The sequence below is a fragment of the Somniosus microcephalus genome, unplaced genomic scaffold (genome assembly GCF_052327205.1).
Source record: "Somniosus microcephalus isolate GS21.2 unplaced genomic scaffold, FLI_Smic_1.0 unresolved_chr1, whole genome shotgun sequence".
Taxonomy (NCBI): domain Eukaryota; kingdom Metazoa; phylum Chordata; class Chondrichthyes; order Squaliformes; family Somniosidae; genus Somniosus; species Somniosus microcephalus.
Window position 1 is genome coordinate 151,466,081 of NW_028225179.1, and position 26,506 is coordinate 151,492,586.

A 26,506-nucleotide genomic window follows, 5' to 3' on the forward strand; every position below is an offset into this window, starting at 1 on the left:
TTTAAATCAGCTTTCCCTTTACTGATTAAACATTATAATTTACAAACCTGATATCCCAATAATTGCTTCTTGTTCTGTTTTCAACAGTTTGCTCCGTATAAGACACTTGAACCGGTTTGTTGAATCTCTTGTTATTCCAATGTTGCTCTGGACATTTACAAGACCATTAGAGTCCTGGTGGTATTGTGTTTCAGCCTGTATTAAATTATGTCCATCCCCACTAATCCACTGTATCTCCGGTTCAGGGTACCATCCACTGGATTTGCACACAAGCTGAATTCCATTTTTATGATATCCCTTCATCTGAATCCAGGGCTCGCACCCCAAACCTGCAATAGTCAGTGAACAGATTGAGAAATAACAACTGTTAGGAACAACAACAACAACTTGTATTTATATGGTACCTTATTGCAGTAAAACGTCCCAAGAACACTTTCTATAGCCTATGGGAAATATTCATTTAATGTTATTGATAGATATCTAATCATAGCCTAGTTATGACATGACTTTAATGGGATTATGAAGTAAATTTCTTCTCAAGATATGTCCTTATAGAATAGTGATGATTAAATAATTAATGTCAATCAGTTGTTCAGACTAATTAGCTCCCACTTAGACGAGGTAGCAGAGGGCACCCGATACCCATGGAATTGTACTCCAGCAAGGCATAAATACTTTCAAGAGGAGAGGAAGGGGGAAAACTGGAGAGACAAAAAAATCCATATATTACTGATTAATTATACAACCGCTGGGGGGCAGATGATACTTACAGACCCTAGAATAATAATTCTGGTGGTGCCAATGGATTTTCAAACTTCTGCCTGTCATGTTCTCCCTGCTATGACCCCATTCCAAGTCCTGGGCATGGAGTTATTTATATATTAGGGTTGGGCACTTGCATCAGTAGCAGTGCTGTGGGGTGCCCAACCAGCAGGCCTCTTGGGATATCAGTCAGGTATGTTCTCATCAGGTGGTATGTCAGAGGACCATCAAGCACCACATTTTTCGTCATTACCACTTTGGCAATGATGGATTTAAGACAGAGTTATCAGTGTTGATAAGGAAGACAAACAGCTGGATGGCAAAAGAATACAGATACGATTGATTGGCAGTACAACATTGGTAGATTTTGTCATTTTATTGGTGCCTGGAAAAATTCTGCTGAGCTCCCAGGGGCTGCCTGTCCCTTAAAGATTCTGCAAGCATCCATCTCCTGCAGCAGCAGCCATTTCTCATAATTCCTCCCCCATGACGAGCTCCCAAGCACAGGCAGGAATCCTGAATAATATTTGCATAAGGATGACCCTGGAAATGTCACCAGGGTTCGCAGTGGATCAGTCAGGCAGCACAATACACACCCTGCCACACTCAGAAGGGTCCAAGCGTAACACTGGAGGCTGAGAAATTGAGAGATGAGGTGTGTTGGTCTCAAAAAGAGCAGGAGTGGGTCCCACTAGGAGGTGGGGGTCCAGGCCTCTTACAAAGGGGAATGAGGGGCAGAACTATGGGGTTTCCAAGAAGGCAGCTAAGCGCCAGAGTTTCCAGCAGCCTGGGACAGGCAGCAACCTGAGATGTTTCCCTAGTAGCGTGGGCACCTGTCAGTCCCAAGTAATGAGGTGCCCACCTACTCGGCCCTCAAAATCAGCAGAGTCAGTGCTGGAGGGCACCCTCGAACACAAGACCAGTGTAATGGTCAGGATCACATCCTGCACATTTTCAGGATCAACACCTAATGGCACTATTCAAAGAGCTGAACGTTCTCCCGATGTTTGGCCAACACCATTCAAAGAAGGATTAACTGGTTACTTGCTATACATGGGATCTTGCTCCTTAAAACCTACCTCTTTGACCAAGTTTTTTTGTCACCTGTCCAAATATCTCCTTATGACCACATTGACCGACATCACAACAGTGACTGTACTTCACAATTAACAAACACTTGGTGCTGAGAGAGGCCGACAGGATGAGTTATTTGGCTGAGAGAAGATAAGGAAACATGTGTTGACAGAACAGGAAATCGACACCAAGACTGAACCTGAAGCGGCAAGACCAAACTAGTAAGCATGTGCATGTGGTGTTGTTTGCAGAGGATTTAAGTCGATACATAAGAACATAAGAAATAGGAGCAGGAATAGGCCAATCGGCCCCTCGAGCCTGCTCCGCCATTCAATAAAATCATGGCTGATCTGATCCTAACCGCCAATCTACTATCACAGAACCATCTCCTGAATCTAACAGAATTAGACACACGAAATAGGAGCAGGATCAGGCTACACGGCCCCTGGGCCCGCTCCGCTACCCACAGGGCCATGACCGATCCGAACCTAGACTCATGCCCAAATTCCTGCCCGCTCCCCGTAACCCTTAATTCCCTTTACTCCTAGGAAACTGTCTATTTCTGTTTTAAATTTATGTAATGATGTAGCTTCTACAGCTTTTTGGGGCAGCATATTCCATGGACCTACCACCCTCTGAGTGAAGTAGTTCCTCCTCATCTCAGTTTTGAAAGAGCAGCCCCTTATTCTAAGACTATGCCCCCTAGTTCTAGTTTCACCCATCATCGGGAACATCCTTCCCGCATCCACCCGATCCAACCCCTTCACAATCTTATATGTTTCAATAAGGTCGCCTCTCATTCTTCTGAACTCCAATGAGTAGAGTCCCAATCTACTCAACCTCTCCTCATATGTCCATCCCCTCATCCCCGGGATTAACCGAGTGAACCTTCTTTGTACTGACTCGAGAGCAAGTATGTCTTTTCTTAAGTATGGACACCAAAACTGTATGCAGTATTCCAGGTGCGGTCTCACCAATACCTTGTACAACTGAAGCAATACCTCCCTATTTTTATATTCTATCCCCCTAGCAATGAAAGCCAACATTCCATTGGCCTTCTTAATCACTTGCTGCACCTGCATACTAACCTTTTGAGTTTTGTGCACCAGGACCCCCAGATCCCTTTGTACTTCAGTACTTTCCAGTTTCTTGCCATTAAGATAATAACTTGCTCTACGATTTTTCCTGCCAAAGTGCATAACCTCACACTTTCCAGTATTGTATTCCATCTGCCAAATCTCTGCCCACTTACTTAGCCTGTCTATGTCCACTTGCAGGTTTTTTATGTCCTCCTCACTCACTACTTTCCCTCCCATCTTAGTATCATCTGCAAACTTTGATATGTTACACTCGGTCCCCTCCTCCAAATCGTTAATATAGATTGTAAAGAGTTGGGGACCCAGCACTGACCCCTGCGGAACACCACTAGTTACTGATTGCCAGTCTGAGAATGAACCATTTATCCCAACTCTCTGCCTTCTGTTAGATAGCCAATCCTCTATCCATGCCAGAATATTACCCCCAATCCCGTGATTTTTTATCTTAAGCAATAATCTTTTGTGTGGCACCTTGTCAAATGCCTTTTGGAAGTCTAAATACACTACGTCCACTGGTTCCCCTTTATCCACCCTATATGTTACTTCCTCAAAGAACTCCAGCAAATTTGTCAAACATGACTTCCCCTTCATAAAACCATGCTGACTTTGTCCTATTAAATTATGATTATCCAAACGTCCTGTTACTGTCTCCTTAATAATGGACTCCAAAATTTTACCTACCACAGATGTTAGGCTAACCGGTCTATAGTTTCCAGCCTTCTGTCTACTGCCCTTTTTAAATAAGGGTGTTATATTAGCAGTTTTCCAGTCTGCCGGGACCTTTGCTGAGTCCAGGGAGTTTTGGAAAATTATTACCAATGCAGCCACAATCTCTACCGCCACTTCCCTCAAGACCCTAGGATGTAAGCCATCAGGTCCAGGTGATTTATCCGCCTTGAGTCCCATTATTTTACCGAGTACCACTTCCTTAGTGATTTTGATCGTGTTTAGCTCCTCCCCCCCTTTAGCCCCCTGTTTGTCCAGTGTTGGGATATTCTTAGTGTCCTCTACTGTAAAGACTGATACAAAGTATTCATTCAGTGTTTTTGCCATCTCCATATTTCCCACCATTAATTTCCCGGTCTCATCCTCTAAGGGACCAACATTTACTTTAGCCACCCTTTTTCTTTTTATATAACTATAAAAACTCTTACTATCTGTTTTTATATTTTTTGCTAATTTACTTTCATAATCTATCTTCCCTTTCTTAATCAATCTTTTTGTTATTTTTTGCTGTCTTTTAAATTTTTCCCAATCCTCTATCCTCCCACTAGATTTGGCTACCTTATATGCCCTTGTTTTTAGTCGAATACTATCCTTAATTTCTTTACTTAGCCACGGATGGCTGTCTTTTCTTTTACACCCTTTTCTTCTCGGTGGAATATATTTTTTTTGGAAGTTGTAAAATAACTCCTTAAATGTACACCACTGATCATGTATCGTCTTACCCTTTAATCTATTTTCCCAATCCACTCTACTCAATTCCGCTCTCATACCTTCATAGTCTCCTTTATTCAAGCTTAGCACGCTTGTTTGAGATCCAACCTTCTCACCCTCTAATTGAATATGGAATTCAACCATGTTATGGTCACTCATTCCAAGGGGATCCTTTACTAGGACATTTTTAATTAATCCTATCTCGTTACACAGGACCAGATCTAAGGTTGCTTGCCCCCTGGTCGGTTCAGTTACATACTGCTCAAGAAACCCATCCCTAATACACTCAATGAACTCATCCTCAAGGCAGCACTGCCCAATTTGATTTGTCCAATTAATATGATAGTTAAAATCCCCCATAATTATAGATGTTCCCTTATTACAAGCTTCAACTATTTCCTGATTGATACTCCGTCCAACAGAGTTGCAACTGTTCGGAGGCCTATAGACTACGCCCACTAGTGTTTTTTTCCCCTTATTATTCCTTATCTCCACCCAAATTGTTTCATTATCCTGATCTTTTGACCCAATATCATTTCTCTGTATTAGTGATTCCTTCCTTTATTAACATAGCCACCCCACCTCCCCTTCCTTCCTGCCTGTCCTTCCTGATCGTTAAATAACCTGGTATGTTTAATTCCCAGGCAGTCACCCTGCAGCCATGTTTCTGTAATGGCCACAAGATCATACCCATATGTAGTTATTTGTGCCATTAATTTGTCTATTTTGTTACGAATGCTACGTGCATTCAGATAGAGAACTTTCAAATATGTTTTGTGACACTTAGTTCCTGCATTTGCCCTATTTATTACTTTACCTTTTACTCCATACCTTCTGCCCCTTCCTGACACGCTCTGGTTTTTAATTTCCCCACTGCTACCAAAGTCTATGACCTTCTCTGTTGTCATTTTTATTATTTTCTCTCTAGGAACCTCCCCCCCACTAGTTAGTTTAAAGCCCTCTCTACAGCCCTAGTTATATGATCCACCAGGACTCTAGTCCCAGCACTGGCCAAGTGAAGCCCGTCCCAACGGAACAGCTCCCTCCTGCCCCAGTACTGGTGCCAGTGTCCCAGGAAGCAAAACCCATTTCTCCCACACCAGTCTTTGAGCCACGCATTTAACTCTCTAATTTTATTTGTCCTAGCCAAATTCGCTCGTGGCTCAGGTAATAATCCAGATTATTACCCTTGAGGTTCTGTTTTTTAATTTGACCTCTAGCTGCTCATACTCCCTTAACAGAACCGGCTTCCTAGTCCTATCTACGTCGTTTGTACCAACATGGACCACGACAACTGGATCCACCCCCTCCCACTGCAAGTTTCTTTCCAGCCCAGAGGAGATGTTCTTAACCCTGGCACCGGGTAGGCAACACAGCCTTCGGGACTCTCGCTCTTGGCTGCAGAGAACTCTATCTATCCCCCTAATAATACTATCCCCTACCACTACATCATTTCTATTTACTCCCCCCTCTTGAATGGCCCCCCGTTCCACGGTGCTGTGGCCAGATTGCTCATCCTCCCTGCAGTCCCTGCTCCTATCCCCACAGGGAGTAAGAACCTCGAACCTGTTGGACAAGAGCAAGGGCTGCGGCTCCTCCAACACTACCTCCTGGATCCCTGTACCTGCTTCACTCGTAGTCACACCGTCCTGTCCCTGACCATGGGCTACATCTGAATTAATTATCTTCATAGGTGTGACCACCTCCTGATACACAGAGTCCAGGTACTTCTCCCCCTCCCTGATGTGTCGCAGTGTCTGAAGCTCAGACTCCAGCTCATCAACACGGAGCTGGAGTTCCTGTAGCAGCAGACTCTTGTCACAGATGTAATCACCGTGAGCCTCAATGGGGTCTACCGGCTCCCACATCTCGCAACAGTAACACATCACCTGCTCCATTCTATGTAATTAATTTTAAAAAATTATTGTTAGTTATGGACACCCTCTGCCCGATTATAGATGCTAGTATCCCCTTTAATTAATTGGATTTAAATTAAATCCATCCCTCTAATTACACCAGTTAAATGGTTTACCAACAGTCACTCTGCACCAGAAAGGCCTTATTAACTACAACCCACAGAGTTAAAGTTTGAAAAGAGCACCTAACACCCCACTTACCCTAACTCACACTTACCCAAACTCACAGCACTCTCTGCTGACTCGCACTCAATGCTTGCTTGCACTAGCAATGGTCTTTTTATACTGTTTGTTTGTTTACAGCCAAATGAGTCACCCCTGCTGATTGGTTAGAAAACTGGTTTCCACTGCCTGCTGTGCCAATTTACTCCTACTGCAGTGTTACCTTGTTTTACTCTTCTTAAACCAACAGAATCCCAAATATTTAACTTTTCCCCTTTACTTAAACTGCTTAAGTAATCTTATCAAGAATGATTTAAAGAGAAATAACAATTAAAGAACTCTCACACTTACCCAAACTCACAGCACTCTCTGCTGACTCGCACTCAGTGCATGCTCGCATACAAATGAGATCAAATCAAAGTGCAAGAGGCCAGTGGAGTGAGAAGGCAGCTGTAAGTAGCAGGAGTTTGACCTGAACTTCAGTTTGGAATTGAAGTGTATTTCAGTATTCAAATCCTTTGACTGTGTTTACTATGCCAGGTTAGTGAAAACCACATTGTATGGAATTTGCATGATGTGGGAGTTTCTGGAAACTATAAGGGAGATTTCCCATTTCCATGTTCTCAACTTGTGCCAGAAGCATCCATCAGGAATGTGTAACCCCAGCCTGGATTTACTCCCTAAGCCTCTCCACATCTCTCTCTCTCTCTCTCCTCCTTTAAGATGCTCCTTGGAACCTATCTCTTTGACCAAGTTTTTTTGTCCCCTCTCCTAATATCTCATGTGGCTCGGAGTCAAATTTTGTTTGATAACGCTCGTGTGAAGTGCCTTGGGATATTTTCCTACTTTAAAGGCCCTATATATGTAGCCTGCTCCTCTTTCAATACTGTTGGACTCTGCCCTTCAATGATCCAAGACCCACCCCCATCCTAATTGACCCTAGGATCCTTTTCCTCAGTCTCTGTTTCCCCCTCACCTCCTCCCCAGATCCCAGAACCTCCCATATCAGTGTACCAAGGCTCCCTGCAATGGTGCTACATAGATACAGAAGGCGATAAAAAGGGCAAACTGAATCTCTGGTTTTGTATCTAGCAGTATTGCTCGACCCACAGATCGCATCACAGTACTGGCAGAGTCCGGGTTCCCTTCCCAGTGCTCTTAATCTCAGGGACATACTCAATGCTGAAATGTCAGTGTCAGTAATAATTCTTGATATAACATCCCAGTTCTTTTAAACTTCTGAGTCACCGCGAGAAACCCCACTGGACATGTACATTAATTATCTAGATGAGGAATTGTAAGAACAATATTGAATTTGCGAATCTGTATCTAGACAAATACAACACAAAAGGAAGGAGGTAATGTTGAACTTGTACAAGACTTTAGTTGGGGTTGTATGTATAGTTTAGGACACCTCATTATAGGGAGATGCTAAAGCAATGGAAAGGTGTATCACAGAATCACTACGATGAGGGACTACAGTGATGAAAAGAGACTCGAGAAGTTAGGGCTTTTCTCGGGGCAGCTGAGAAGGTTACGAATGACTTGATAGAGGGTGTTTAATTTTATGAAAAATTATAATAAGGTAAATAGAGATAAGACCATTCCCATTGGTTGGCAACACCGTAGAGAGGGCTCAAATTTAAGATAAGTCACAAAGAATTAATGGGTAGTTAGAAGGGGGTAATTTTGACAAGGCAATTAGGGCTGGGCAATAAATGCTGGCCTTGCCCATGACGCCCACATCCCAGGAATGAATACAAAACCTAACCCGCCCGATTTTACTCTCCATTTAAATCAACGGAGAGCTATATTGGGCGGGGTGTAAAACCAGTGTTCCACCCAATCCCGTGGGAATCCCACCCAGTGAGTTAAGTTAAAATTACCCCCATGTCTTTACACAAGGGGTGGTTAGAATTTTTTCCAGACATGTATTAATAATGGAGAAGTAGCTAAGAACTGAAGGATAGTAAGTATAGTTCCAATATATATATTTTTTATTCGCTTATGGGATCTGGGTGTCGCTGGCATGGCCAGCATTTATTGCCCATCCCTAGTTGCCCTTGAGAAGGTGGAGGTGAGCCGCCTTCTTGAACCGCTGCAGTTCATGTGGTGAAGGTACTCACACAGTGCTGTTAGGTGGGGAGTTTTGACCCAGTGACGATGAAGGATCGGCGATATACTTCTAAGTCAGGATAGTGTGTGACTTGGAGGGGAACTTGGAGGTGGTGGTGTTCCCATGTGCCTGCTGCCCTTGTCCTTCTCGGTGGAAGAGGTCATGGGTTTGGGAGGTGCTGCCGAAGAAGCCTTGGCGAGTTGCTGCAGTGCATCTTGTAGATGGTACACACTGCAGCCACGGTACGCCGGTGGTGGAGGGAATGAATGTTTAAGGTGGTGGATGTGGTGCCAATCAAACAGGCTGCTTTGTCCTGCATGGTGTCAATCTTCTTGAGTGTTGTTGGAGCTGCACTCATCCAGGCAAGTGGAGAGTATTCCATCACACTCCTTACTTGTGCCTTGTAGATGATGGAAAGGCTTTGGGGAGTCAGGAGATGAGACACTCGCTGCAGGATACCTAGCCTCTGACTCGCTATTGTTGCCACGGTATTTATGTGACTGGTCCAGTTAAGTTTCTGGTCAATGGTGACCCCCAGGATGTTGATGGTGGGGGATTCGGCGATGGTAATGCCGTTGAATGTCAAGGAGAGGTGGTTAGACTCTCACTTGTTGGAGATAGTCATTGCCTGGCATGAAGGTTACCTGCCACTTATCAGCCCAAGCCTGAACGTCATCCAGGTCTTGTTGCATGTGGGCATGGACTGCTTCATTATCTGAGGAGTTGTGAATGGCGCTGAACATGTGCAGTCATCAGCGAACATCCCCATTTCTGACCTTATGTTGGAGGGAAGGTCATCGATGAAGCAGCTGAAGATGGTTGTGCCTAGGATACTGCCCTGAGGAACTCCTGCAGCGATGTCCTGGGGCTGTGATGATTGACCTTCAACCACCACAACCATCTTCCTTTGTGCTAGGTATAACTCCAGCCAGTGGAGAGTTTTCCCCCGATTCCCATTGACTTCAGTTTTACTAGGGCGCCTTGATGCCACACTCGGTCAAATGCTGCCTTGATATCAAGGGCAGTCACTGTCACATCACCTCTGGAATTCTGCTCCTTTGTTTGGGCCAAGGCTGTAATGAGTTCAGGAGCCGAGTGGTCTTGGCGGAACCCAAACTGGGCATCAGTGAGCAGGTTATTGGTGAGTAAATGCCGCTTGATAACACTGTCGATGACACCTTCCATCACTTTGCTGATGATTGAGAGTAGACTGATGGGGTGGTAATTGGCTGGATTGGATTTGTCCTGCATTTTGTGGACAGGACATACCTGGGCAGTTTTCCACATTGTCGGATAGATGCCAGTGTTGTAGCTGTACTGAACAGCTTGGCTAGAGGCGCGGCTAGTTCTGGAGCACAAGTCTTCAAATAAGCCTGAAACATAGAAGATAGGAGCAGGAGTAGGCCATTCGGCCCCTCGAGCCTGCTCCGCCATTTAATGAGATCATGGCTGATCATCCAAATTCAGTACCCTGTCCCTGCTTTCTTCCCATATCCCTTGATCCCTTTAGCCTTAAGGAATATATCTAACTCCTTCTTGAATATATTTAATAAATTGGCCTCAACTGCCTTTTGTGGTAGCAAATTCCACAGGTTCACCACTCTCTGGGTGAAGAAATTCCTCCTCATCTCTGTCCTAAATGGCTTACCCCTTATCCTTAGACTGTGACCCCTGGTTCTGGACTCCCCGGCCATCGGGAACATCCTTCCTGCATCTAGTCTGTCTAGTCCTGTTAGAATTTTATGTTTCAATGAGATCCCCTCTCATTCTTCTAAACTCCAGCGAATATAAGCCCAATCAACCCAAACTCTCCTCATACATCATTCCTGCCATCCCAGGTATCAGTCTGAAAGTTAAAATAAGGACTAAAGCATGACCCCAAGAATAACAGATCTAAGCTCTATAATTCTGCAGGGGTTCTCCTGGTTTCCCGCTGTAGCTTTGGTGGAGGACTGGTGGAACCTCATGAAAAAGTGTGCAAATGGTTACTAACAGTACTCTGGGGGTTCAAACAGTCTCCTGCCAAAGTTATGGCAGGACACCGGAGAAGCCCCATGGAGTTTTAGGGTCCTAGTATCCATACTGGAAAATTACTGGAGGGCATTTTTTGGGATGCTTGAAACAAGCATTTAAAAAAGGGCTTAATGTGTTGCGGACAGTATGGTCTTGCAAAGTAATATGTCAAGCCCTACAAACCACTACATTTCTTTCAGAGGATAACTAAACAGTGGAAGAAGGTAATCCAGTATATTTAGTTTACTTCCGTTATCAAAAGCATTTAACAATGTTCTTCATGTGGGGTTAGGAAGGAAGTGTTAGGGTCATGGAATAGTTGACAAGCTGTTTGGAGGGAGTGGGAATTGGCAAGAGGACAGAGAATGATAATAAATGGAAAATTCTTTCCCCGAGAAAAAGCAACCAGTGGCATTTAATCAACTTACATTTATATAGCGCCTTTAACGGTGAAACATCCCAAGGCACTTCACAGGAGCGTAATCAGACAAAAATTGACACCGATCCAAAGACGACGACGTTAGAACAGTTGGTCAACGAGGTAGGTTTTAAGCAGAGTCTTAAAAAATAAAGACTTGCATTTATATAGCACCTTTCACAACCACTGGACGTCCCAAAGCGCTTTACAGCCAATGAAGTATGTTTGACGTGTAGTAACTATTGTAATTTAGGAAATGCGGCAGCCAATTTGCGCACAGCAAGCTCCCACAAACAGCAATGTGATAATGACCAGATAATCTGTTTTTGTTATGTTGATTGAGGGATAAATATTGGCCAGGACACTGGGGATAACTCCCATGCTCTTCTTTGAAATAGTGCCATGGGATCTTTTACGTTCACCTGAGAGAGCAGACAGGGCATTGGTTTAACGTCTCATCTGAAAGATGACACCTCTGACAGTGTAGCATTCCCTCAACACTGCACTAAGCTCATGGTTTACAGAGCAGCAGTGATACCCACCCTGCTGTATGCCTCAGAGGCATGGACCATGTACAGCAGGCACCTCAAAGCACTGGAGAGGTACCACCAACGCTGCCTCCGCAAGATCCTGCATATCCATTGGCAGGATAGGCGCACCAATGTCAGTGTCCTTGCTCAGGCCAAAATCCCCAGCATCGAAGCTTTGACCACGCTCAATCAGCTCCGATGGATGGGTCATATCATCCGCATGCCCGATATGAGACTCCCAAAACAAGCGCTCTACTCGGAGCTCCGACACGGCAAGAGAGCCCCAGGTGGGCAGAGGAAACGCTTCAAGGACACCCTCAAAGCCGCCTTGGAAAAAGTGCAACATCCCCACCGACACCTGGGAAGCCCTGGCCCAAGACCGCACAAAGTGGAGGAGAAGCATCCGGGAAGGCGCCGAACACCTCGAGTCTCTTTGCCAAGAGCAAGCAGAAGCAGTGCAAGGAGCGCACGTCAACCCAAGCACCCCACCCACCTGCCCCTTCAACCACCGTCTACCCCGCCTGTGACAGAGACTGTAGGTCCCACATTGGACTCATCAGTCACCTGAGAACTCATTTTTAATGTGGAAGCAAGTCGTCCTTGGTTCCGAGGGACTGCCTAAGAAGAAGAAGACTGGAGTGTCAGCCTAGATTTTTATGCTCAAGTTCTGGAGTGGGACTTGAACCCACAACCTTCTGACTCAGCGGCAGAGGGCGCTACCAACTGAGCCACAGTTGACACTGGAGAGGGAGGTGGGGAGGTTTAGGGAGGAAATTCAACACAGATAAATGTGAGATACTTCATTTTGGTAAGGAAAATAGGGAGGTCACGTATTACTTGGAAAATAAGAATCTAAATGGGATAGAGGAGCAACCTAAATGGGATAGAGGAGCAAAGGGATCTCGGGGTACAAATACACAAATCACTAAAAGTATCGACACGGGTTAACAAGGCCACATTAAAAAAAAAACAAGCACTAGGGTTTATTTCTAGAGGGATATAATTGAACAGTAGTGAAGTTATGCTAAGCTTGTATTGAACCTTGGTTAGACCACACGGAGTACTGCGTACAATTCTGGTCGCTATATTATGAAAAGGATATCGAGGCACTGGAGAGGGTGCAGAGAAGATTTACAAGGATACCAGAAATGAAAAGGAAAGAATGAAAAGGCTGGGTCTCTTTTCTCTTGAAAAGAGAAGACTGAGGGGTGACTTAATAGAGATCTTTAAAATCATGAAAGGTTTTGATTGTATAGATACGGAGAGTGTTTCCACTTGTGGGGAAGAGCAAAACTAGAGGCCATCAATATAAGATAGTCACCAAGAAATCAAATAGTGAATTCAGAAGAAACTTCTTTACTCAGAGAGTGGTGAGAATGTGGAACTTGCTACCACAGGGGGTGGTTGAAGTGAATAGTATAGATGCATTTCAGGAGCGATTCGATAAGCATATGAGGAAGGGAATAGAGGGTTATGCGGATAGAGTTAGATGAGGAAAGATGGGACGAAGCTCGAGTGGAGCATAAACGCCGGCATGGACTGGTTGGGCCGAAGGGCCTCTTTCTGTGCTGTACAACTCTATGACTCTATGATATGGGGTCAGAAGGTCAGCTAAGGGTCAAATAGGAGGCCACGGTTGCAAACAGTCTGGTTCAGCCTGAGAAGGACATGGAATCGGTTTCCAAGGAACGATGTTTTGTGGTGGGGGCAAAAGACGGTGGGTGTAATTTTAACCTAACTCACCAGGCCGGAAATCCATGGGATTGGGTGGAACGCTGGCTTTTCACCCCGCCCAATATTACTCTCCATTGACTTAAATTACTTTTGAGGAAAAGTATTAAATCATAAATTAAAAAATGAATGTTATCAGCAGTATGTTCTTAATTAAGCCATTATAAACAAATGTCCTTAATTTGTACATCCTTTAGTTTCTGTAATTTTGAATATTTTTCTTTTACAAGCCAATGCTGAAAATGTATCCCTCATGAAATTTACTATTGCAAAATCAACTATTACTACAGGGCTAATTTCATAATCCCAAGAATGTTATTGCCCCATCTCGCCCATCCCTTTTGAGTGCAGCTTCACTACTGGGAGCTTGGGAGTGGGACACGAACAAGTATATCGAATATTACACCAACTGCTAAAGAAACCTATTTTAAAACTATTTGCAACTTAAACAGGGGTTTAAAAAGGCATAAACATATTACTTCTCCAAAGTTATTAAACGTGCAAGTAGATATTTACTAACCTAGAACTTTCAGTCTAACTGCAGTTTCTTCATAATCGGTTTTGTCATCAACTAAACATGTGTATTTCCCTTCATCAAATATTCTTGCATTCTTTATTCTAAGAGAAACGTTTCCTTTGGTCAGTTCATCTTTAAACAGTTCAGTCCTTGCTCTGTAATCTTTGTGTTGAGCAACAATGTTATCTTCTCCGTTTCTGTACTCGTGTACTGGTGAATCAAGACCTGATTTAAGCCATCGCACCACCATGTTGCTGGTGAATATATCTGGCACCAGCTGACATTCCAATACAACATCTTCACCTGCAATAGCTACAACAGGATCATCAGGTCCAAGTACGAGGAACTTACCTGGTGAACAATAACATTTAAAAATAAAATCGATTATTCATGTAATCTAAAGAAGGAAAAATGCATTTAAGGTAGCTGATTATTTAAAATATACAGTACAGTATACAATTCCTCCAGAAATGTACCTGTAAAAGAATATGAACTCAGCAGTTACTGATTCTGATTTAATACCAACAAATTGAAATGATTAATTTGGTAGATTTGAACATATATTTACATGTCGATCTTCCAGGGCTTGTAAATATTATAGAGCCCCATTAGTGTTATATGTCTCCCCCAGTGGAACCACCATAATGTCTCAGGGACCTTTTCCTGAACTGTATGCAGCATTGGGGATGGGACGTGGGTGGGATTGAGTGCTAAAGAAAACAATTGGATGGTGAAATTTCCAAGGATTGTGAAAAGTACGACAAGGATGAAGCTGGATACAGAACTCTAAACTAAAAGTGACAGGCGTAGAAACTCGTCTCGGGCAGTGCCGCAAAACGGGTGGTATGGGATCGTCCGCCTGATATTTAATCTCATTCACTGCAATGGTACTGAATATTGGGCGGTGTGTATAACAGGCAGCCGACGCGATACACCCTGTTTTGCACTATGGGCCAAATGAATTTCCAACCCAGAAAATTTGCATAAGGAGAGTTTGCTCAATGCTAAGTGCTTGAAGACCAGTGATCAAGGGATGAAAACAGGAGGCAAACGAACAATACCATGGGCTGCTTGCTATTTTATTTAGGTCTGGGGATTGTTTGCTGGGGGAGATTAACGCAAAGTTAAACATGCTCAGGTTCTGGGAAAAGTAGCAGCCCGGATTTTACGTGGCGGTGTGCGTTCCCGTCATAAGTGCTCAGAATGGCCCAGCAAGTTCCGGGTTTCCGCATGCGCTGCGCAAAAACCCGGAACTTGCGATCTGTCAAGTTTCCCATTGACAGATCCTTCGCATCCGCTGCAAAAACACTTTCACTGGTGCAGAGTTGGGCTATTTGCCCAACTAATGCCCACAAAATCCTTGAGCCTGGTAAAAGCAGGCGTAAGGCCTTCTTTTACCAGCGTACGGGTTAAAATATTTTTTTTTAATGATTAACACATACATTTACAATTAGTTTAGGTAAATTTTAAAATGTTCAAATTTATTTTTGAAAAAATGTAATTATTTTAAATGCTTAATTCAAGGGTCTTTTAATTAATTTTGAGCATGTGATCATTTATTTTTATTTAAGAGGTGTGAATTCTTATTTACTTGGGGATTTCCAATATGCTTATGGAGATTCCGTACGTAAATGGAATCCCCAGAAGCATCTTGGGAAACCCCTTTTTGATTGGTTGACCGGGCCCGCCCCTGGGATCCGTGGGCCTTTACTCAGGCGCACGCCTGCAGGCCCAGGACCCGAAGAGTCCGAAGCTCCGGAGACACCAGGTACGTTCGGATTTATTTTTTCCGGTTCGGAGGCGTATTCTTCTGCTGCGCCTCTGACCGCAAATTCAGTGGCAACGAAAATTCTCCTTTATCAACATGTCTGCCAGACAGGATATTGAGGAGGTAGAATTGATGCCACCTGGTGGCCAGGCCACAAAACTACAGGTAGACTCAAACCAAACTTTTTTTTAAAAAAGGGAATTCATTGTGTGTCTATGGGGTAGAAATTCGTCTTCGGCAGCAGCGCAAAGTGGACATTGTTGAATCGGCCGCCCGTTATATGCCCTGTCCAACTTTCAGTTCCATTGAAACTGCCGGCTCTCGAAGTTAAGTGGCTCTTTTAGCACTCCATGTAGGCCTGGAGGGGCAGGAGTGCTCCCCTAGCCCCTCAAGGAAGTCTCTGGCCTCCCTCAGCCCTGATCTCCAGCCTCCCCACTTGATATGCAGACCCCACACTAGCTTGTCTCAACTATTCTTAAGCTTTCACAGTCCAACAAAACAACAACTTTTTTTATATAGCGCCTTTAACATAGCAAAACATCCCAAGGTGGCTCAGGAGCGTTATCAAACAAAATGTGACACCGAGCCACAAAAGGAGATATTAGGGCAGAAAGAGGTAGGTTTAAAGGAGGAAAGAGAGGTCGAGAGGTGGCGAGGTTTAGGGAGGGAATCCAGAGTTAGACAGCTGAAGGCACGGACACCAATAGTTAAGCGATTAAAATCGGGGATGCGCAAGAGGCTAGAATTAGAGGAGCGCAGATATCTCGGTAGGTTGTGGGGCTGGAGGAGATTAGACAGATAGAGAGGGAATGAGGCCATGGAGGGATTTGAAAACAAGGATGAGAATTTTAAAATTGCGGCGTTGCCGGACCGGGAGCCACTGTAGGTCGGGAGCCAATGTAGGTCAGCGAGCACAGGGGTGATGGGTGAACAGGACTTGGGAACAGCCAGGGTGAAAGAGAGTAATAACAACAGAAAATGCTGGAAAAAATCAGCAGGCCAGGCAACATCCATGGAGAGAAATTAGAGTCGACGTTTCGGGTGAACCCTTTTTCAAAACTGCAAAGGAAATGAAATAGATCGAAGGCAGGGCTGCGATAGAACAAAAGAAGTGAAGAGACATTAAGGGGTATTCAAAACCAGACGAGATGGTAATAGGACAAGTGGAGACAAAAGACGGCAAGATTAGGTGTGAAGTGTACTGGCAGAAAGAGAGACAGCTGCCATGTGGGAGAGAGAAAAAAAAGGAAAGGGGGGAGGGAAAACCCAAAACAAAGGGGTGGAAAAAAAATATAAGTAAAAATGTAATAGGGGCCGAGGTTATGATCTGAAATTGTTGAACTCGATATTGAGTCCGGAAGGCTGCAAAGTGCCTAATCGGAAGATGAGGTGCTGTTCCTCGAGTTTACATGGAGCTTCCGTGAAACAATGCAAGAGGCCAAGGACGGTGAGGTCCGAGTGGGAATGCAGCGGTGAATTAAAATGACAGGCGACCGGAAGCTGGGGGTCACCCATACGGACTGAACGGAGGTGTTCCGCAAAGCAGTCACCCAATCTGCGTTTGGTCTCCCCAATGTAGAGGAGCCGCATCGTGAGCAGCGAATACAGTATACTAGATTGCAAGAAGCACAAGTAAATCGCTGTTTCACCTGGAAGGGGTGTTTGGGTCTCTGGACAGTGGGAAGGGGGGAGGTATAGGGGCAGGTGTTACATCTCCTGCGCTTGCACGGGAAGGTGCCGGGCGAAGGGGAAGGGCTGTTGGGGGTGATAGAGGAGTGGACTAAGGTGTCTCGGAGGGAGCGGTCCCTACGGAATGCTGAAAGGAGGGGAGGGGAAGATGCGTTTGGTGCTGGGATCACTTTGGAGGTAGCGGAAATGGCGGAGGATGATCCCTTGAATGCGGAGGCTGGTGGGGTGAAAGGTGAGGACAAGGGGAACCCTATCGTGATTCCGGGAGGGAGGGGCAGGGGTGAGGGCAGAAGTGCGGGAGATAGAACGGACACGGTCGAGGGCCGTGTCAACCACGGTCGAGGGCCGTGTCAACCACGGTAGAGGGGAATCCTCGGTTGAGGAAAAACGAAGACATGTCAGAAGCACTGGTGTAGAAGGTGGCATCGTTGGAGCAGATACAGCGGAGACGGAGAAACTGGGAGAATGGAATAGAGTCCTTACAGGAGGCGGGGTGGGAGGAAGTGTAGTTCAGGTAGCTGTGGGTGTCAGTGGGCTTGTTCGATATCCTATATTGGTCGATAACCTATCCCCAGAGATGGAGACGGAGAAGTCAAGGAAGGGAAGGGAAGAGTCGGAGATGGACCATGTGAAGGTGAGGGAAGGGTGGAAATTGCAGGCAAAGTGAATGGAATTGTCTAGTTCGGGGCGAGAGCAGGAAACGGCACCGATACAGTCATCAATGTATCGGAAAAAGAGGTGAGGGAGGGGACCCGAGTAGGACTGGAACAAAGAGTGTTCCACATATCCCACAAAAAGGCAGGCATAGCTAGGACCCATGCGGGTACCCATAGCAACACCTTTAATTTGGAGGAAATGAGTGGAGTCAAAGGAGAAGTTATTCAATGTGAGAACAAGTTCAGCCAGGCGGAGGAGGGTGGTGGTGGATGGGGACTGGTTGGGTTGTCTGAAAGATGATGGTTTAGATCCTCTATCTGAAACCTAATTTACACCCACCAGCCCTGCTTGCCTGTGATTTAACTCTTTGTTGAGAGCTAGGTTTAGCTCAATACCAGCATTTTCTACATATAGTACACTAATGTTCTCATCTCCCCCCTCCCCCTCCTTGCAGTCTGAAACCTTGAAACATGATAATTCCCGTAATATTATTAAAAATGGTACTTCATTGCAAGCACGTCAGACTTTGTGCATTTGTTACACCTGCAAAACAATCTTAAGATGCTGGTTTCTCCTGAACTGCCTTTCTAACCTCCAGATAGATGAGCAAAGACTCCTGACCAAGCAACAGCTAAATTCTGAAACCGTCTATGTTTACTTAATAATTAGTCTTTGCAATCTTGAGACACTTCCACCTTCACAGCAGAATACTATGTTGTGCATTGCATATTATCAATAAATATAATTAAATGAATAAATGTTAATATTCTTACCATATACAGAGAACAAAATCCCAAGGAGTGAAAGCACAATGAAGTGAGTTTCTTCCATCTTTGTGATATCTTAGCAGAATAACCATCCCTGATACACAGAAAATCGATACAGTTCTTATTATGTGTCATAAATCTTATGCTATACCTGCAGTATTGACATACCATTGTTAAACAGGCTGTGTGGCACTTCTACCAACTTTCTGGTGAAATGTAAAACTCTGACGCCACAGATTTACCCCTTTTTATGGCCAAATAAACTCTACTATGAAATCAGTTCAATAACTCTGTGAAAACATTCCTAGTTTTGCAGATTAATAGAATTCTGCTTTCAGATGCTTGACTTTACGGATTATTACAGTTATTTCGTCACACAAGAGAAAATATGTTTTTTTAAAACAGCACGAGTATCCTTTTAATTGAGAACCCAAGGTGAAGGCAGCATAAGGAGGTATTAGGACAGGTGAGCAAAAGCTTGGTCGAAGAGGCAGGTTTTGAGGTACATCTCGAAAGGAGGAGAGGAAGTTGGAGAGGTTCAGGAAGGGAATTCCCGAGCTTAGGGCCCAGGCAGCTGAAGGCACGGCCGCTGGAGTAATGAAAATCCGGGGATGTTCAATAGTAGGGTGGTTTTAGTAGAGCCTCTTGGATTAAAGGTTTATTTCAAGAGAGGAGATAGCGCAACTATCTACAGGGTCTGAACTCTTTGATTTTAAATGGAAACTCCCAGCGGGCGCGGTTTCATTTAATGGCCGTCGCAAGATTATATTCCTCCCTTTCACTTCCGTCGCTCTCTCTGACTCTGACGGTTTATGTCTAAAATGACCTCTTCCTACAGTTCCCTTATATACTGATATAAGGACCCAGTTCGAGACACTGTTGAGGTGATTAGAGACATTTTATGAAGTTTTCAACGTTTCGCTGGACAATCTCCAGCAGGTTCCCGTTCAACGCCTTGTATTAAACTGGGACCTTTCACCATTAATAAAAACAGCCCAATCCCACTGGGAATGAAACCTTTCCCTGAAATGAAAAATATTTGGGGCTCACCTCTTACTTTCCGACAATCTGATCGAAGATTTTCCGCCTTTGTCCACCAGGTCTGTGAGGCGTAAACACGTTCGCAGCACCTCGTCCCTGAAAACATTTACTTTCGTTTTTCATTGAGTAACAGTCACTGGTTCCTCACAAGTGGTGCTTGGCTGGTCTCGTGTGTCATCGCACGAAAGTTGCTCTTTAAACGATAATCCCCAGAGAATTAATAATTTGTCACTTCAACACATGTATTTAATTAATAAAGTGAAGACTGTGTGAATATGTTTCACGACAGTACCGTAGTTATTTTCTGAGCTACGTTCTGCACTTTTGAATTCCAACCCTTTGACTGGGCTGAGGCCTGTCTTGGGTAAAAACATAAGAACCATTTGTCACACCAGAACATTGTGCCTCAACCATTGACTCTGGAAGCGAATTCCACAGCCTCACAACTCTGTGTAAAGAAGTTTATCTTGCCTCGTTCGAAATCTCTTACATTTAATCATGCATCTATAGCCCCTTGTTCTTGATCCCTTAACCACTGGAAATAGTCTGATGAAAGGCCATCGACCTGAAACATTAACTCTGTTTCTCTTTCCACAGATGCTGCCTGATCTGCTGATTATTTCCAGCATTTTCTGTTTTTATTTCAGATTTCCAGCATCTGCAGTATTTTGCTTTTGGAAATAGTCTGCTATCCAGCCATAAACTGCTTTGTGTCTGAATAGGATGAGCCCCAATACAAAGGGCACAGTTAGACTGGGCTTGACACTGATCAGGAATGCACCTATCTTGCTTGATTTCCTGTCACACTACTGTTTTTTTTCTTACTTATTCTCAGGACATGGGTATCACTGGCAAGTGATTTATTGTCCATTCCTAGTTGACCTGAGAAGATGGTGGTGGACCTTCTTGAACCACTGATAACAGTTTGATACAACTGAGTGGCTGGCTTGACCATTTCAAGTGAACCATGGGACTGGAATCACTTGTAGGCCAGTGATTATTAGCTAGAAACCACAAGCACATAACAATCTCTGCTGCACACACCTTGAAAGTATTATCTCTGGGTCCTCCACAGTGGGGAGGGAACTACAAGAGCGGAAAAGAGGAGCCCTTCCTTCCCATGGCAATCTACATGCTTTATTCCGCTCAAACAAAGTATCTTCCTTTTAGCTTCTTTCAAGGATTCTTTCGATGACCTTCTGCCATTTTTGCATTTCATGTTTTTGTCTCACACAGAAAAGTCACAGAACATGTTCATGAATTGTTCATTCAAGGAATCTTCTGCTGGCACAAGTCCGATTTCCTCCCTTCATTGAAATTGCTACATTTCTCACAGAAAAAGACATGAGGGACATTAGACTTTGGGATTTTGGCCCAAGATCGAGTGGATCCCGGTGTTATACTGGTTACAGCCAGTCATTGGGCTGTCTGAAAAGGGCTTCTGACAATAACCTGTCAGCAGCTCCCACCAGTCACCATCTGATTCCACTATGAGCTTCACCCATTACCCACCTTTCTCCTTCACTAGAGCTGGTTTCTCCATTATGACCATTCTCCACACTGAGGCACTCTGATTCCCATTTTATAGTCTCAGTGTAAGTTGTCCCTCAATTTGATCTCCTATTTAAATAAAGCAATAAACAGGACTCCAGACCAAGCACCTCCTTCTCCAACCGCCTGATTTCAGACCTCTTTGCATACTCTTGACAGATGAGACGGTCATGAGCCTTGTCCACATTCAACCAGAGCCTCAAGGTGGAGATACCTCACTTCTTCCTTCTCCAATGGACCCAGAAGTGATGGAACGACTCCCGGAACCATTGGTCCTCAGAAGCAAGTTGTTGACGTGCCAGTAGGTGGACCTCACCTGCACATGGAGTAGAACAAGCTCCATCCACAGCAGGTAGTGATATGAGCACGGCACCGGCCGCATGGAAGTTGATGGAATGCAGGAGACGTGCGCCCAGGATATGCAATGGCGGTCAATTCTGGTCCACCCTCCTCCAGTCCCACGAAAGTGAAGGTGACGGAGTCGGGATGGAGACTTCATCAGACGTCCACCAAGCCGAAGGACCGGACCAGGTCCCTCAACTTCTCCATTGATGACCGGCTCTATGGAAGACCAGAGTGGTCCCGGGCCTCGAGGGTGCAGATAAAATCCACTCCCGAGGATTATGCATTTGCTAGCTTCGATGGAGTCAAGGTAAGTGGACAATTCTTCAAAAAAGCGTACTTGCTGAGCACTGGCCTGGGGTCTGTACACATTCAATAAGTGAAGGAGCACATCCCCAAGGCAAACAGCGAGATGGAGCAAGCGACCTGGCACCAGCTCCCTGACCCCTAAGATGTCCAGTTGAAAATGTGGTGCCACCCCACTTGAAGTCATGGCAAATTGAGACATGTAGACCCCCCTCTCCACTCCAGGATTACATTTGGCTTTGTCTCCCAGAGTGGTGTGGGTTTCCTGAAGGAAGCACACAGCATACTTCCCTTCCCGAAGGATGGAGCAGTTGCTAAATCTGCAGTGGGCCTCTCTGCTGCCATTAATGTTGAGGCTGGCTATGGCTATCTTCCAGACAAAAACCGAGTGCAACCTTGGCCAAAACACCAATAATGTGACGGGGGAGTGGGGCCACTACCTGACCCCTGCACCCTCAGGCAGCCCAGTGAGGAGATGCTTCAGCTACCACAGCTCAAACTAGTCAACATCCTCGCCCATGCGCAAGATCTTGATGGTGGCGGGATGGACTGGATGAGCAACGCCAGCTCTGACCAATGGTCGGCAGCCAGCTGAACCTTGTTGCAGTGATAATGGTTCCCCCGAGGAAATTCCTGGAATTGCTCAATGGGGATGAGGGGGAATTGGTTGGGGGAACTAGGGAATCCACCGCCTCACTGGTGATAGTCTCCAAATCATCCCCAGTGCCCGCCACCAATTCGCCATGCCCCTCCAGGTCACTGCCGCTTGCGACCGACCCACCCACTGTATAGAGGGCAGCTAGCGGTTTGGGTGCTCTAACTGGCCCTATCTCTGCAATCATGCCAGCCCAGGATCCTCAGCAGGGAAGTCCTCCCTAGGCTCCTCTGAGGGATCTGGGTCAGAGGGTGGTAGCAGTCCGGGCCCCTCCCCCGCCTCCAAACATTGTAATTCAGGTCCTGGGCTGTATGCCAAAACCAGGAGCGAGACAATCCCAAGCACCACCAAGGCGCCCAGCACCACGGCCAGAGATGGGGAAAGGGTGCCCTTCCCTTCCCCACCACAATCAACTAACCCAGTAGGTGGGGTAATTTTACTTACATCGTCGAGCAGTTCCTGCACGATGTCGGGTGGCAACAGGCTTAATGGCACCCAGGATGGCTAACGTGGTGACAAGTGGCGGTATGTTCTCATGATCCGTGGCCTACCCACCCCACCACATGGGCAGGGCTTCTCCCCCCTGGACCTGCCTCCAGATGCTCCTTCTTCCTCCGCACCTTCCTTCCATGAGGACACTCCAACCCCATCCTGGTCGAGGCCATGTGGTGGGTGCCTCCACCATCGACCATGCAGTCTTCCCCTCTGGCGCGGGGGCAGGGACAGGTTCCTGGGGAAGGAGCGGTCCTCTGCAGCCTTAGCTGTTTTGGTACGCTGGGCGCCAGGGCAGTTTCTGCAGAAATGCCCCACCTCCTCACAGGCTTGGCACCGCACACCGTCCGAGGTCCAGAAGGCGCAGTAGGTAAAATTGAAGTCAGTGGGAATCGGTGGGGTGGGGGTACTTTCCATTGGCCGGAGTAATACTTAGCACAAAGGAAAATGGTTGTGTTGGTTGGAGGTCAATCATCTCAGCCCCAGGACATCACTGCAGGAGTTCCTCAGAGCAGTGTCCTAGACCCAACCATCTTCAGCTGCTTCATCAATGACCTTCCCTCCATCACGTGAGGATGTTTGCTGATGATTGCACAGTGTTCAGTTCCATTCACAACTCCTCAGATAATGAAGTAGTCCATGCCCGCATGCAGCAAGACTTGGACAACATTCAGGCTTGGGCCGATAAGTGGCAAGTAACATTCGCTCCACACAAGTGCCAGGCAATGACTATCTCCAAGCGAGTGTTTAAACACCCGTCCTTGAAATTCTACAGCATTGCCGAATCCCCCACCATCAACATCCTGGGGGTCACCATTGACCAGAAACTTAACTCGACCAGCCACATAAATATTGTGGCAACAAGAGCGAGTCAGAGGGACCTTGGTGTGCATGTACATAGATCCCTGAAGGCAGCAGAACAGGTGGATAAGGTGGTCAAAAAGGCATATGGGATACTTGCCTTCATTAGCCAAGGCATAGAATATAAGAGCAGGGTGGTTATGATGGAGCTGTACAAAACACTGGTTAGGCCACAGCTGGAATACTGTGTGCAGTTCTGGTCGCTACACTATAAGAAGGATGTGATTGCTTTGGAGAGGGTGCAGAGGAGATTCACCAGGATGTTACCTGGGCTGGAGCGCTTCAGCTATGAAGAAAGACTGGACAGGCTGGGGTTGTTTTCCTTGGAGCACAGAAGGCTGAGGGGGGACCTGATTGAGGTGTACAAAATTATGAGGGGCATAGATAGGGTAGATAGAAAGGAACTTTTTCCCCTTAGTAGAGGGGTCAATAACAAGGGGGCATAGATTCAAGGTAAGGGGCAGGAGGTTTAGAGGGGATTTGAGGAAGAGCTTTTTCACCCAGAGGGTGGTTGGAATCTGGAACTCACTGCCTGAAAGGGTGGTTGAGGCAGGAACCCTCACAACATTCAAGAAGCATTTGGATGAGCACTTGAAATGCCATAGCATACAAGGCTACGGACCAAATGCAGGAAAATGGGATTAGATTAGACAGGGCTTGATGGCCGGCGTGGATGCGATGGGCCGAAGGGCCTCTTTCTGTGCTGTATAACTCTATGACTATGACTCTATGAGTCAAAGGCTGGGTATTCTGTGGCGAGTGTCTCACCTCCTGACTCTCCAAAGCCTTTCCACCATCTACAAGGCACAAGTCAGGAGTGTGATGGAATACTTTCCACTTGCCTGGATGATTGCAGCTCCAACAACACTCAAGAAGCTCAACACCATCCAGGACAAAGCAACCTGCTTGATTGGTACTCCATCCAGCACCTTAACCATTCACTCCCTCCACCACCGGCGCACAAGATGCACTGCAGCAACTCGCTAAAGCTTCTTCAGCAGCAGCTCCCTAACACGCAACCTCTATCACCTGGAAGGACAAGGCCAGCAGGCGCATGGGAACACCATCACCTGCAAGTTCCCCTCCAAGTCACACACCATCCTGACTTGGAAATATATCGCAGATCCTTCATCGTCGTTGGGTCAAAATCCTGGAACTCCCTCCCTAACAGCACTGTGGGAGTACATTCACTACATGGACTGCAGCGGTTCAAGAAGGCAGCTCATCATCACTTCTCAAGGACAATTAGGGACAGGCAATAAATGCCAGCGACGCCCACATCCCAGGAATGAATTTTAAAAAAGGTGATTCCCCGGGTGCTGGATGTAGAAATCATGCACTGTTTCCTCTTGTCGGGCCACCTGGTTAAATAGCTGGCGACAGAAGGAGAGGAGGTGATGGAGGCTCGTCTCCCTGAGGATTGGAAGATTATGGCCAGTACTTCCGCAACTTCCACCTTTACTTCCCTCAGCATTGTAGGATGCATCCCATCTGGTCCTGGTGACTAATCTACATTAAATACAGCCAGCCTTTCTAGTAGCTTACAATAATATTCAAATCTTTTCTTCAGTCATATTGAAGTAAGCCCCCAAAGTGCGGACCAAGTGATATACAAGGTCGACGTCACCGGCTTGTTGTAAGAAAGACAGACCAACTAATTGAAGTCACAACGGTTTATTCAGACCTGGGGAGAACCTTTCAGATCGCTGTCTGAATCCGACTCCACCGATATCCTAGCAACGTTCACAATTATACATAAATCAAACCCCTGCCCTAGGGGCGGGTACAAAGCTTATCAGCATATACAGAGTTATAGCTAAATGGCAATTATAAACCATAACATTTAATCCTTCCTGCCGCCTACAAACTCGCAGTTCTGTTATCAGTTGGTCCTGTCACTTTCTGTGACTGGGGCCTCATCTTAATTGCTTTACAACCGTCCGTTTGTTTTCTGGTCAGGTGGTTTGCTCGTTACATGTTTTCTTAAGATAACAGTCCTCGTTCAATCTCTGCAAAGCCCAGACTTTTGGCCTTGTCTCTGGGTTACTTCTGCAAAGCAAGCACATCCTGATTAGGCCCACCATACTTTGATGTAATGGAACAACAAACAAATTCTTAGATATGTTATCTTGTATATGTGCTGCCTCACTGGGCCGAGCAGACATCCTCCCCAATCTTCCCACAAGTTGCTCTGCAGTTTAATTTCTCAGCATTTGAAGTCACTTAATCATGTTTTTAAAGCTTAGCTGGGTAAATGCAATATACAGACCCATATATCGTTTAACTCAGGGTATGAATTAACTCATTACCTCCACCTTGTACATTGGTGCCACATTATACATATTCTAACATAAAAATTGAAGTATAATAGTAATTTGGTTACTTCAATACAAAACCACAATACCCAGTGTTCTTGCCCCTAATCTCTATCCAGTGATCACTGTTGGAATATGGACATGTGGACATTGGGTGAGGACACATCAGGCTCATCTGCAGTGTCGCAGATAGTCCACGAGCTTGCCAACTTTCTAGGTTCAAATATGAAAAACTGCCCCTTGGGCCTGGTCCACAGGAGGACCAGTGCTTGTGGATCCACACCCAGTC

The 26,506-nt window shown here is 45.6% G+C and overlaps 1 protein-coding gene and 1 pseudogene across 4 annotated transcripts in view; both read right to left on the bottom strand.

Moving 5' to 3' along the window:
* LOC147096258 (butyrophilin subfamily 1 member A1-like) overlaps window positions 1-19,979 on the bottom strand; it is a 61,867-nt gene extending 41,888 nt beyond the window's left edge. For 2 of the 3 annotated variants that reach the window (XM_085975106.1, XM_085975107.1), the window contains exons 1-4: window positions 19,705-19,794; window positions 18,661-18,748; window positions 13,777-14,124; window positions 48-329 (exon numbers count right to left, since the gene is read on the bottom strand). In XM_085975106.1, coding sequence (XP_085831232.1) covers window positions 48-329; window positions 13,777-14,124; window positions 18,661-18,718 — 688 coding nt within the window. In that variant the 5' untranslated portion in view covers window positions 18,719-18,748; window positions 19,705-19,794. Of the gene's footprint in view, window positions 1-47; window positions 330-13,776; window positions 14,125-18,660; window positions 18,749-19,704 lie in introns of all 3 variants that reach the window. The other variant, XM_085975105.1, reaches the window with a different exon arrangement.
* Window positions 19,980-25,560: 5,581 nt separating this feature from the next.
* Window positions 25,561-26,506, bottom strand: part of LOC147096259 (butyrophilin-like protein 2) — a 397,171-nt pseudogene continuing 396,225 nt past the window's right edge. The window contains exon 4 of the transcript XR_015074585.1: window positions 25,561-25,951. The product of XR_015074585.1 is annotated as a butyrophilin-like protein 2 (transcript). The remainder of the gene's footprint in view (window positions 25,952-26,506) is intronic.